Source organism: Portunus trituberculatus, chromosome 24, assembly GCF_017591435.1.
Source record: "Portunus trituberculatus isolate SZX2019 chromosome 24, ASM1759143v1, whole genome shotgun sequence".
NCBI classification, from domain to species: Eukaryota; Metazoa; Arthropoda; class Malacostraca; order Decapoda; family Portunidae; genus Portunus; species Portunus trituberculatus.
In genome coordinates this window covers 8080156-8093449 of record NC_059278.1, presented here as the reverse complement: position 1 = coordinate 8093449, position 13294 = coordinate 8080156, and the positions used below count along the sequence as shown (strand labels likewise).

General features: G+C 40.8%; 2 protein-coding genes and 1 non-coding gene across 3 annotated transcripts in view; 2 read left to right on the top strand and 1 right to left on the bottom strand.

Moving 5' to 3' along the window:
• The first annotated feature begins 820 nt into the window (after positions 1–820).
• LOC123508231 (C-factor-like) lies at positions 821–2699 on the top strand. Its single transcript, XM_045261785.1, has 3 exons — positions 821–1025; positions 1584–1718; positions 2138–2699. Exons 1-3 carry the CDS (start codon positions 849–851, stop codon positions 2360–2362), a joined length of 537 nt encoding a protein of 178 aa, XP_045117720.1. The 5' UTR covers positions 821–848; the 3' UTR covers positions 2363–2699.
• The window catches only part of LOC123508230 (retinoid-inducible serine carboxypeptidase-like), a 12365-nt gene continuing 1542 nt past the window's right edge, over positions 2472–13294 (bottom strand). The window contains exons 2-9 of the mRNA XM_045261784.1: positions 9525–9748; positions 7101–7331; positions 6852–6962; positions 6496–6730; positions 5999–6172; positions 5799–5876; positions 5522–5682; positions 2472–3946 (exon numbers count right to left, since the gene is read on the bottom strand). Coding sequence (XP_045117719.1) covers positions 3200–3946; positions 5522–5682; positions 5799–5876; positions 5999–6172; positions 6496–6730; positions 6852–6962; positions 7101–7331; positions 9525–9748 — 1961 coding nt within the window. The 3' untranslated portion in view covers positions 2472–3199. The remainder of the gene's footprint in view (positions 3947–5521; positions 5683–5798; positions 5877–5998; positions 6173–6495; positions 6731–6851; positions 6963–7100; positions 7332–9524; positions 9749–13294) is intronic.
• Trnav-uac lies at positions 5130–5203 on the top strand. Its single transcript has one exon. It is a non-coding gene; the product is annotated as a tRNA-Val (tRNA).

The following is a 13294-nucleotide window of genomic DNA, read 5'->3' as shown; positions in this document are numbered from 1 at the left end:
GTATGTGTAGTAAGTGCATGTAGTTTTGTGTGAAAAAGGAGAGTTGTCTTTAGAGGGTAGGCTGTGACTCCCCCCTTGAGTTGTGAGACACAAAGGGAAACGTTCAGTGAGATCACAACTAGCTTTAAGGGAAGGTTCACAGCACCCCCTGAACTAGTGCTGTTAGATCTCTCTGGGAGTAAGTTAATGTTTCGGTAGGTGTATACTACCTATATATATATATATATATATATATATATATATATATATATATATATATATATATATATATATATATATATATATATATATATATAGAGAGAGAGAGAGAGAGAGAGAGAGAGAGACAGATAAATAGATATAGATAGACAGATAGATACACACACACACTCACACACACACACACACACACACACACACACAGAGAGAGAGAGAGAGAGAGAGAGAGAGAGAGAGAGAGAGAGAGAGAGAGAGAGAGAGAGAGAGAGAGAGAGAGAGATGCACGAGGCCATCAGGCCTAATACACGCAGCGGTCCCTGTATGAACACACCTACCTATTTCCTGCTATCCTCCCAGTTCATATATTTGTCTCATCATCTTCTTTTAAGTTCCCTATTGACTTATCACTGACAACCAGATTACTGAGTCCGTTCAATTCTTTAACCTCTATTGGAGAACCAGTTCCTTTTTATCTCTTTTCTTAAACCTAATTTTTCAAGATTGAAACCATTATTTCTGGTTCTATCCTGGCTGACAGGACACACACACACACACACACACACACACACACACACACACACACACACACTTGAAGACCAATGCTGTTGCTGTGAACAGATGTGGTAGACAACAAGTCACTGCCGCGTGTGATGGAGGAGGTGAAAGCTGCCGTGGGGAGTCTGGGCCTCAACCTGTTGGTGAACAACGCCGGGATTATGGAAAAGTGCTCTACTCAGACGTTCGGAGTGCCTCTGGGAAACGTAGAGCCGGAGATGTTTCGGAATGTCCTTGAGACCAACACCATTGCTCCACTCATGCTGATCAAGGTGTGTGCGTGTTAAGAACTTGAGGAACGGACTGTGCAGCGTAATACATATGATAGGGCTTTTCAATGTTGACTTGTTTCATCTAGAGGCAACCTTATTTCGTGTTCATATATTGTAAAATGTCAAGTTATTAAACATCAAGTTCCTAGTTATTCACTTCAGAAAATACCGGTTTACTTTACAAGTCATGTGGCATTTGTCTCGATAAATGGCTGTTTACTGTTAATGCTTTCTATACTAAACAACATGTGACGAACGCAGGAGGTGAGATGTAGCTAAGGAGATCATTCGTAACTAGATGTGGCATCTAAACCAATCAAGTGTGCATGGCTGAGTGTGTCAGCCACAACGCAAGATATTTGGATTCCAGAAGAGACTAGTCTTAAGTGTCGTCTAACATCACAGCAAATGGAGATTTTACCTTCAATAAATAGCAGTTTAGTAATCCTTGATAACCTCACTGGTCACAATCAACATGAAAGACAGATTTATAGTTCACAAAAATCTTAACTTCCATGCATTGTTTTAAATTGCTTGCTGCTATCGTTCTTCCCGCAGGCCTTGCTTCCACAGCTGAAGGTGGCAGCGGCGACGGGTGAGTCTCGTGCGATCGTGGTGAACATTTCTTCTATTATGGCTAGCATGGGCACCTCTCTAAACAGACACGGCATTTATGCATACCGCTCCAGCAAGGTGAGCCGGTCTCTCACTCCCATCACTCACTGACACTCAAGGTAACAACCACCTTCTCCCTCCCTCCCCCTCACTCCCGCCGTTACTCTTCCTCTTTACCACCACCACCAGTTGCATCTTAATGTCCAGGTAGTGAGCTCGAACATTTGACAAGCATATTTATAGTAAAGCAACAGACAGTGTAACAGAGAGAGAGAGAGAGAGAGAGAGAGAGAGAGAGAGAGAGAGAGAGAGAGAGAGAGAGAGAGAGAGAGATTAAACTGCAGTGTTCGAAATAAAAGAAAAAGTCTGTGATGACCCTGAATCAATATAATTTGTTAATAGTCATATTTCTTAAGAAAAAAAATAAGGTTATGGGACAAATCTTCCTAATAAGTAATGATACTCTGACCCCGCATGTTTATCTTCCCCATACACAGACGGCTCTAAATATGGTCACTAAAATTCTGGCGGAGGATCCCAGCACGAAAGGGTTACTGTTCGTGGCGATACACCCTGGTTGGGTCCGCACCGACATGGGTTCCTCAGAGGCGCTGCTCACACCCGAGGACAGCGTTTCCCAGATGTTGCCTGTGATCGTGAGCATCAATGAAAAACAAAACGGCGTCCTGCTCAACTACGATGGTTCTGTCCTGCCGTGGTGATTCCTGTGGCTTGTGTTGGAGCAGCTCGTGTCTATGAACCCGTCCACGTCTTGCTGGGGCTGATGTTATGATATCATTTAATTGTTCCTGAATGAATAAAAACAGGGAACAGCAACACCACTTTTATTTATTTGCTTTTGTACGTGGCATAGCAAATAATCACATCACCAAAGTAAAAGAAATCCAGGATATTATTATACAATTCTTGCTGTAAATTCCATGGATCATGACAAAAAACACACCAAAAGTAGTTATCGCATTGCTCACACACACACACACACACACACACACACACACACACACACACACACACACACACACACACACACACACACACTGTACCTGATGAAGTGTAAGCATGAGTGTAAAGCCTCTGAGATTGTACAGAGGAAACATCATAATTACCAAGAAAAGTTCAACATGAAGCTTTCAGTTACAAGGGACTAGGGATTATAAATGAATCTTCAACAAACTTCCCCTAAGGCGAAGTTTGATAAGTCTTCCTTGTGTCGTAGTAGCGAGAGACTTTGTTGTTCTGCCGCTGTCGATGAGGGCGATGGGGAGGAGAGAAACTCAACAAGGATACGAGACATGAGCATTTGTCAAGAAGTCAAGCCAATCAAAGCACTGACAAAAAACAATTTATGCAAAGTCGAACAATATTTATTACTAAACATTCACTCAACTTAAGTTTTAGATTGAAATATAAAATCTTAGTATATGCTCTTCTAACAGACAGCCGTCTTCAAACCATTTTTCTTTAATTTAGAATGTTGTTGCTAGAAGTTTCCTGCGAGTAATTGCACTGAGGCGAGACGAGACAAGGTCCGGACCACCCTAACGTCTACGAGGGGCGTCAGGGAATGGCCCGGGGTTGTGACCAATTGGGCGGTCCCGCTGCTGTTGCTGCTGCTGCTGCTGCTGGCGGGAAGCTACAACCTTTGCTTTGGCCTTGTTGATAACTTTCTTGGCTTCTTGCTTGAGGGGCTTCTGCTCAGGTTCCTTCTTCCTGGGAGCCTTTTCCTGCTTCTTTTCCTTTTGTTCAGGTGTCTTCTGCTTGTACTTGTCTGGTCTGGCTACTTTCTGCTTGTATTTCTCTTGCTTTGGAGCTGCCTCGTGTTTGTTTTCCTTCTGTTTAAACTCTTCCTGCTTGGGTGATTTCTCCTGCTTCTGCTTTTCTTGTTTCTGTTTCTCCTGCTTAGTTACTTTTTCTTCCTTGGATGACTTTTTAGGCGGCTTTTCTTTAGGTACCTTCTTCTCCTGAGACACTTCCTTCTTTTTGTCATCTTTCTTTCCTTTCTGCGTCTTGGGTTCCTCCTGGCTGATCTCCTCGCTCTCCTCTTGCGACTTCTCTTCCTTCACTTGCTTGGCTGCCTCCTGCTCCTTCTTAGCCTCCTGCTTTAGTGCCTCTGCTTTTAGGTACTTCAAACTAAGTTTTTCCTGTACAGACTTTTCTTTAGGTTCTGTGGCGTCCTGCTTAGGTGCTTCATGCTTATCGGTTTTTCCTTGCTTCGATGTTTTCTTCGACGACCTAAAGATCATATCCAACATCTCGAGGGCCATCTCAGGGGCGTCAATCGGTACCTAGGGAAAGAACATCAAATGAGTCACACGCACACACACACACACACACACACACACACACACACACACACACACACACACACACACACACACACACACACACACACACACATTATTGCTAGTTTCCCTACGTATATTGTTAAGCCTCCTCCAATCCTTTGTATATTTTCAATTTCGTTACTGTTTTTCAAATGAATGGTTTATTTTCCTCCTCCTCCTATTCCTTTTCTCTTTTTTTTTTAACTTATTATTATAATTATCAAACACACACACACACACACACACACACACACACACACACACACACACACACACACACACACACACACACACTGTGCAGAGTCATAAAACAAAAAGAGAATTGTGAAATACTGCAGGAAGACTTAAACAAGATCTGGAAATGGAGTAAAAATGGGAAATGGAATTCAATGTGGACAAAAGCCATGTCATGGAAATGGGAAAAAGTGAAAGACGAACAGTGGGAATCTATAAGATGGGAGATGGAGTAGAACTAGAAAAAGGAAAAAAGGAAAAGGATTTGGGAGTGACGATGGAAGAAAACAATCAACCGGTAAGCCATATTGATAGAATTTTCAGAGACATATAATTTGATAAGGAATATTGGACTAGCATTTCACTACATGGACAAAGAAATGACGAAGAAATTGATAAATACTATAATAAGACCCAGACTGGAATATGCAGAAGTTGTGTGGACCCCCACAAAAAATGACTACAAGAATGGTTCCAGAAGTTAAAGGGATGACATATGAGGAGAGACTAAAAGCTATGGATCTACCAACCCTGGAACAGAGAAGGGAGAGAGGGGGTCTGATACAAGTTTACAAATTGATTAACGGAATGGATCAAGTGGATAATGAGAAACTAATCCTGAGAGAAGAATATGACATTAGAAGCACAAGATCGCATAGTAAGAAACTGAGGAAGGGAAGATGTCTGAGAGATGTTAAAAATATAGTTTCCCGCAAAGATGTGTTGAGACTTGGAACAATTTGAGTGAAGAAGTGGTGTCAGCAACGAGTGTACATAGTTTTAAACAAAAATTGGATAAGTGTAGATATGGAGACGGGGCCACACGAGCATAAAGCCCAGGCCCTGTAAAACTACAACTAGGTAAATACAACTTGGTAAATACACACACACACACACACACACACAAACACACCCGGTAGCTCAGTGGTTAGAGCGCTGGCTTTACAAGCCAGAGGACCGGGGTTCGATTCCCCGGCCGGGTGGAGATATTTGGGTGTGTCTCCTTTCACGTGTAGCCCCTGTTCACCTAGCAGTGAGTAGGTACGGGATGTAAATCGGGGAGTTGTGACCTTGTTGTCCCGGTGTGTTGGGTGTGCCTGGTCTCAGGCCTATCCGAAGATCGGAAATAATGAGCTCTGATCTCGTTCTGTAGGATAACGTCTGGCTGTCTCGTCAGAGACTGCAGATCAAACAGTGAAACACACACACACACACACACACACACACACACACACACACTATGGTCATGCAAGTTTATATGTGAACAGTCATGCTGTAATCATAACCTGGTAAGCACCTCACCATGTGTCCTGAGTTCATGATGGTGTACAAGGAGAATCGCTTTGCCTTCTGAATGGTGGCAGCAGTGGCAGTATAGATGGGGATTGTGATAGGTTGGTTGGAGGCAGCCATAAATTCGGGTTTTCCTGACCACTCCATGTTTTCAATCCACCTGTATGTACCTGGGGAGGACAGGCAGTGGTCCGTGCATTAGTAAAAAGAAGCCAAGAGCAGTAAGGCAAGTAATACTAGTTTTTCTTTCGCTCTCATAATCTCTGACATTGGAGAAGTTACGTACCTGGAGTATCACAGATGAGATCCAGGTTGCCAGTGAAGACCACCACCTCCAGGTCTGTTTCAGTTAACAGCTTCACCACTGATGGAAATAAATACATGTCATCTTCAGCGTGCTTTAAAAATTTAGAAGAAAATAGTACAATCAAATGGTTATGGAAGAAATATCAACACTGGTTCAAGGAAGGAACGATAATTTCCTACCAGACTCTATGACTGGCTTCATGAAGTCTCCTGCAAGAGCATCGAACACCAAACCACCCTGGCTGCCCCACTTCACGTGTTCCGGGATGCCCCACTCATCCGCCTGCGGGCCGTTCATGTAGTCACCCAGCGCGTCGCGGGTCAGGTGCTCCACGTGGTTCTCGTACAGCCTGCCTACCTCGCGCCGTGAAGGAAAAAATGGAATATATTCCATTAGGCGCCGCAACAGCTTAGGTCATAAGGCACAGCTAGGTTTAACGGGAGAACTCCACATCTCCCACCGGGCAACTAGGTTAGGCAAGGATTCGAACCCGGGCCGCCTAGACCAGAGGTCCGAACACAAGCCACTTTAACCAGCTAAGCCACCCAACCCCCTCAAGGATACACCACAAAAAAGATAAGAAATAAAGTTCACGAAGGCTGAGTTTTTTTGTAGTATCTAATTATATACACTCAAAAAAAAAAAAAAAAGAAAAAAGAAAAAAAAAGATACTAACGAACATGGGACGACATGAAGGAAAGTTCGGTTGCGTTGGTGTCCTTCTTCAGTCTGTAGATATCATTCTTGGCCAACACATTGTAAAAATTAACGTTGTTGCCGTATTCCATCACCACGTACTCGGCGTAGCTCCATTTGTTGGTGGCCTCAATCCATCGCCCGGCGTCCACGGCAGCTTGTGCTTCTGCAGCAGCACTGTCGATCGCTTCCAATCCATTTCGGTTGACGATTCCCTAAGGAGAAATCAACCTATGGTGTTACTCCGCACAGATGTAGCCCTGCATGTCGTTCTTTCCTGTTCAAATCTGAATCAACGATCTTTAGCGTTAATCACGTGTAATGGGGGACACTCACCATTTGGTAGAGGAAAGTGCCCCAGGTGTTCACAGAGTCCATAGGGCTGATCCAGGAATCCCCGAGGGCCACGCCGCGGAAATCGCTCACTACCTCGCCGTTCTTAATGGCCTGAAACAGAGGGCAAGAGTTACGTGAAAGGGAAGTAAGGATTAGCTTAGTTTTCCTCAACTCATGCACGCTTCACGTGTTTTCAGGACTTAGTCACGATTCTTTTCCTCCACCACCAACATACTGCATGATTCCTACCTTTTCAAACTCAAGAGCGAAGTCGACGGTCATTTTTCCTCCATATGACTCGGCAAAAACGTAGAATGGCATGATTTGCATATCTGTGTATTGGGTGAAGACGGATTTGATAACTGCTACCAGGTCTGAGGCAATTATGGCATTGTTGGTTGTGAGCAACGAAATGTCCTCCACGTAACTATACCCAGTACCCACCGGGTTGTCCACGAACAGCAGGTTGGCTTTCTTGGTCTGTCGAGACAACGCTAACACCATTAGTCACTGGTGACCTGGGACTTGAGACTTTGCACTCATGTATATAGGATTAAAGAATAACGCATTCATAGCATTAATGTTTAGCTTTGATGTATTTTCGAGAGAGAGAGAGAGAGAGAGAGAGAGAGAGAGAGAGAGAGAGAGAGAGAGAGCACTCCAAACATTTGAAAGATGGTGGGCAAGTAAGTGCAAACCATAGTGCTAAATGCCAGTTGTGTTTCTGTTACCATCCTTACTATGCAGGTGGTGACAGCAAAAACCACTGAGTTCCACAGTAATGCTGCCATTGTAAAATATCTGCTTGACAATAAGTGAAAAAAGGGGAAATTCATGTAAATAACAGAAAAACGGACAGACATCGTTAAGATAAATCAATTGGCTCCGCATTCTCTCATGGTGAGGAACAAAACAAGAGTGTAGGGATCTTCTTAGACTTTAGCAAAGCCTTTGATAATATTAATCATACAATTTTGTTAAGAAAACTGTATAAATATGGAATCAGGGGAGTTGCACATGACTGGATCGCAAGCTACCTTACTAGTAGATCACAATATGTTTCGTATAATGATGTTAGCTCCTTCACCATAGGTGTTACATGTGGTGTACCTCAGGGATCAATTTTAGGCCCCCTATTGTTTCTACTGTATGTAAACGACATAGCCAATGTTTCTACCACGCTCACCCCTATACTTTTTGCCGACAATATTAACATTTTCTTAGAGGGTAACCACATTAATGATATGATCATTAAAATAAATAGGGAAATGCTAAGAATAATGGATTGGATAAATATAAACAAACTGTCCCTGAACATAGATAAAACCAAATACATTATATTCCATACTAAGGGTAGAAAATTTTCATTAAATTGCAATGTATACTTAAACAATAAAGTAATTGAAAGGGTTAATTATATAAAATTTTTAGGTGTTATTATTGATTCTACATTGTCTTGGTCTGAACAAATTAAATTAACAAAAAACAAAATTGCTAAAAGAGTTGGGATACTATCAAAAGTAAAGAAACTTTTAGATAAATCAACACTTGTCACAATCTATAATAGTTTTATCTATCCATATTTGTTATATGGAATTGAAGTTTGGGGAACAGTTAGCAGATGTTACTTTGATACTGTATTCAAGTTGCAAAAAAAAGCCATCAGAATAATTGCTTCTGCCAGTTATAGAGAGCACACCTAACCATTATTCTTATCTCTTCAAATATTACCTCTCGAAAAGATTTATGTATTTGCTATAAGTAAATTAATGTATAAATTTAGTAACAACAGATTACCCTTAATATTTAATGATATGATTATTAGAAACATACAGGTTCATTCTCATTCAACAAGGCATAATCAAGAAATACATGTACCACAATGTAGAACAACTTTGTTTCAAAATACTTTCAGATATAAAGGGGCAATTATTATGTGTCCAAATCCATCCCGTATAATTGTAACATTTCAACTTTCAAGCATAAACTGAAGACTTTTTTATTGGAAAAATATAGCAGTGATGCTTAATAGTCAAATGCTATCTAGATTGTTGTTGTTATTATCATTATTATATTATTATTAGGTATTATTATTGATATTATTATTATTATTATTATTATTATTATTATTATTATTATTACTGTTATTATTATCATTCTTACTAATTCTGTTATTAATATTAATATTATTATTACTTATGGTTCTCATCATTATCGTTATGTATTATCAATTTATTATCTTTATCATCAAGTATCTATTTTATTATCATCATTGATATCATTTAGTATTAAGTATTGTAATTATTCATTATTATTATTGTTATTATTATTATTATTATTATTATTATTATTATTATTATTATTATTATTATTATTATCATCATCATCATTATTATTATTTATTTAGTTATTTAGTTATAAATACCATTATATTCTTTTCCGTTTCTTCCCGCCTGTCTGTTTTGAGATTATTTTTAATCTCAATAAGAGTATGTTAGGACACATATACCTTCGGGTATCTAGTCCTCTTTGTCATGTTAATCGGTGTGTTTGGGCAGTTTTTTTTTTTCTAAATTGTTACTGTATGTGTAATATGACAATAAACTTTAATTATTATTATTATTATAGGTCAGCTCCGAGGACATGTCTAGGTCGCGTAGTCAGGATACTCACCCAGGCGTGCTCCCTCGCGTTGCCGTTGATGTCAAAAGGTCCCAGCTCTTCAAAATTGCCGTAACCGACCCCTGAAGCACCTGGGCCGCCCTGGAGCCACATGATGAGCGGGTGTTCAGTATGGTTGCCTGGTAGGTCCGTATGGTACATCACCCAGAACATGTGGGCGCCGGGACGTACCTCTACATACCCGAAATGTTCCTCGTGATGTTCCCGGCCGGCACCTGCAACAAATCTAGGGTCACTCACACTCACACTCACGCTGATGTCAAACGGAAGCATCTACTACAAAATTAGTCTTCCGTTTATGTATAATGTGAGGCACAGCCATCACGCTTCCAGGTTCCAGTGAAGGTGGTGTTTGCTATAGTGTATTAAGAAGTCCATGAAGTTCACTCTACCATGAGAGAGATATAGATGCCTGTCTGACTTAGCTGTAATGGCTGTGCAGGACAGACAGGAATCTGAGTTTGAATTAAGTTGAAGCATTTATAAAAAAAATACATAAACCTAATTCCTAATAACAAAGGCAAATTGCGTGAAGGCGGGCAATCCTCCTCCTCTTTTGTTTCTTGACAGTGGAAACGCGTCGAAGGGACAAGAGATAAGCAACCTCTTTACTTTAGTTATTCCACCTTTCTTACATCTTAGTTTGAAGAAAACGGTAAAGAAATAAGATACACTACTATATTTCTAAGTATTCAAAGTTTTCTGTAAAGCTTTCTAGTTATTTTCTCATCGTCACTGGAACTGTTGGCAGATTAGATAATCTCACCGTGATTTATTTCGCATGAGCCTTGAATATAATCTATCTTAGGTACTCGAATTCAGGCATCACAATTCATAAGATTTGCAACAGAACAACGGAGACTACTTGACTGCCACTGACAGGAGTCTGAATACAATAAACAAACATCATTGTTCCCAGCTACTTATTTTAATGAGAAGGTTGGTGCCTTCATCCTTTTTGGCCAGTCTTAAGAGTATTGAGATGAGAAGTTACTGACAAAGGTGAAGCAATAGGAGCGGAGGAGGAAACCAAAATGGTATTTGCTACCTCAGTCTAAGACTATACCTGATCATGTAGCACCAAAATTAATGTTTCTGCATATAAAATAACTTGAACAGAATCTCCATAATATCATCAAGGTACAAAATGTCCTTCTTTTACAAGAAAAATTCTCTTCTTCGCTTTTCTCTTCTTCATTACCTCCATCTTTCCTACATTTTCTCACTCACTCACTAACACAGTTGGTCAGTGCACCACCATACTACTTTTCCACACCCAAACAAAAAAGTCAAGTCACACGTTTTATTTCTCCCAAAGTACAACAGACTCCAACGGAAAAGAAAAGTGTGGACTCGTCATCTCAGTCATGAAGAGGCGGCGAAGGAGGTGCCTGTGACGTCAGACAGCGAAACAACAACGCCTCGATTAATTAGATCTACGAAAAATTATCAAGCACCACTGTATTACTCAATGAAAGGAGGAAGAAGAGGAGGAGGAGGAGGAGGAGGAGGAGGAGGAGGAGGAGGAGGAGGAGGAGGAGGAAAAGAAAGAGGACGAAAAGGAAAAAGAAAAGAGAAGGAGAAGTAAAAGAAAGCAGAGAAGAAGAAGAAGAAGAAGAAGAAGAAGAAGAAGAAGAAGAAGAAGAAGAAGAAGAAGAAGAAGAAGAAGAAGAAGAAGAAGAAGGGCAGGGAGAAGGGCAGGAGAGAAGGAGAGAGAGAGAGAGAGAGAGAGAGAGAGAGAGAGAGAGAGAGAGAGAGAGAGAGAGAGAGAGAGAGAGAGAGAGAGAGAGAGAGAGATAAGGGAGAACGAGAACGAGAAGGGGAAAAAAACAAAAAAACTCGGGTAAAGAGAGAGAGAGAGAGAGAGAGAGAGAGAGAGAGAGAGAGAGAGAGAGAGAGAGAGAGAGAGAGAGAGAAACCAAAGAACCCTTAGGGATCAGAAGACTTCCAGCAAAGGTTACATGCAATAACGATATTCAACTTCAGTCACGCATGAAAGAACGGCTTCATGAAAAATCGAAGTTTCGATCTGAGTTGCCTTTTCTCCCTGTTCCACTTCCTTCTTTAGTGTTGTTACTCTCCATAGTTGCCTGGAGGTGGAATTATGGCAGGGAAGTCGACGCTCCTCGGTGCATCTCAGCGTTCTTAGTGTCGACAGTCCGTTGTTGGCGCGACGCTCGATAATGTTGAAAAAATGATTCTCCCTAACGATCCAGACACGAGAACTTGCGCAACTCATGAATTAGCTAAACCAGGTTCGTGTGTGTGTGTGTGTGTGTGTGTGTGTGTGTGTGTGTGTGTGTGTGTGTGTGTGTGTGTGTGTGTGTGTGTGTGTGTGTGTGTGTGTGTGTGTGTGTGTGTGTGTGTGTGTGTGTGTGTGTGTGTGTGTTCGCGCTGTACAAGTACCAATCATTCAAGCACACGCATTCTTTCTCCAGGCATGCATCGCTCTGCATGGCACGCACATCGATGCAGTCACGTCCCCCTTACAATGTCTACAAAGTCGGTCAGTCACTCTCAAATGGGAATACCGAGAAAAGTTTATAAACAGGACACTCGTTTCATTATCTCTACCTTATCATGGGACAGATACTGATCTACACTCTATCAAGACATGTACTCAAAGATGTCCACCGGGATCAGCCTCTTAACATTGCGCCACCGCTAAGAGAGAGAGAGAGAGAGAGAGAGAGAGAGAGAGAGAGAGAGAGAGAGAGAGAGAATTTTAATACTTTCATACCACAGCCTTGGAGACTAGGCAAAACGTTAACAAATTATCTATGCCATGTGGAAGCAAAGTAGGTGAGGGGCGGCAAACTAATGTGGTAATGGAAGGTAATTTGTTCCGATAAGCAGTAATCTGTAGTAGAGAGCTACTGTATTCACTACCGAAGGTCCAGAAACTAAGCCCGGTATTAAATAATGCTCTCTCTCTCTCTCTCTCTCTCTCTCTCTCTCTCTCTCTCAGCATGACTGTTTTTGAAGGCCACAGAGATGATTAGCCAGGTTCTCGAGTGTTTTTTTTTCCTTTTAATGATGTAGAAATCTTGTTACTTTGTCTTTGGAACTATGAAAACATTCGCAAAATCCCTTCGCTCTCACCACGACCATTTTCCAAGGACACATATGATTAGCAAGGTTCTCAAATTTTTCTCCTTTTAATAATGTAAAAATCTTGTTAATTTGTCTCTAGAACTATAAGAACACTTTTAAAATCACTTGGCTCTCTCACAATGACTATTTTTCAAGGCCATAGAGATGAATAGCCGGGTTATCAAAAGTGTCTCTCCTTTTGATAATGTAGAAAGCTTGTTAATAGGTCGCAAAAATATAAAAGAATAAATAAATAAACGTTTTACTCTCTTACCGCGACTACTTTCAAAGAATAGAGAAATGATTAGTTGGGTTCTAACGAGTGACTTTTCTTCTAATAAAATAGAAATCCTGTTAATCTGTCACTAGCACCATCAAAAAATTATCCTTAAAAACATTTGTAATTTTAAATAGACTTTTGAATATAAAGAAGGTCCAGACTTATGTAGAGCATTTCAGAATATCACCAAGTTACAGGCGAAGGTGAAGTACTAGGAACGGAGAAGGAAACCAGTAAGGATGATGGGAAGCAGGGTGATTACTGTGGAGATCTCTTAGAAATGAAGGAAAAAGAAAAGTAGAAATCAATATATTAGGAGAGTGAGTAAGAAAGCGATATGACGAAGGCACGAGTAAAGAGGGTCTAAGAAAAAAAAAAAAAAAAAAAA

Coding starts and splice junctions, on each gene's coding strand:
- LOC123508231 (XM_045261785.1), top strand. CDS start 849: ATGGAGGAGGTGAAAGCTGCCGTGGGGAGTCTGGGCCTCAACCTGTTG. Junction 1,026..1,583: donor CTCCACTCATGCTGATCAAG/GTGTGTGCGTGT, acceptor TTCTTCCCGCAG/GCCTTGCTTCCACAGCTGAA. Junction 1,719..2,137: donor ATGCATACCGCTCCAGCAAG/GTGAGCCGGTCT, acceptor CCCCATACACAG/ACGGCTCTAAATATGGTCAC.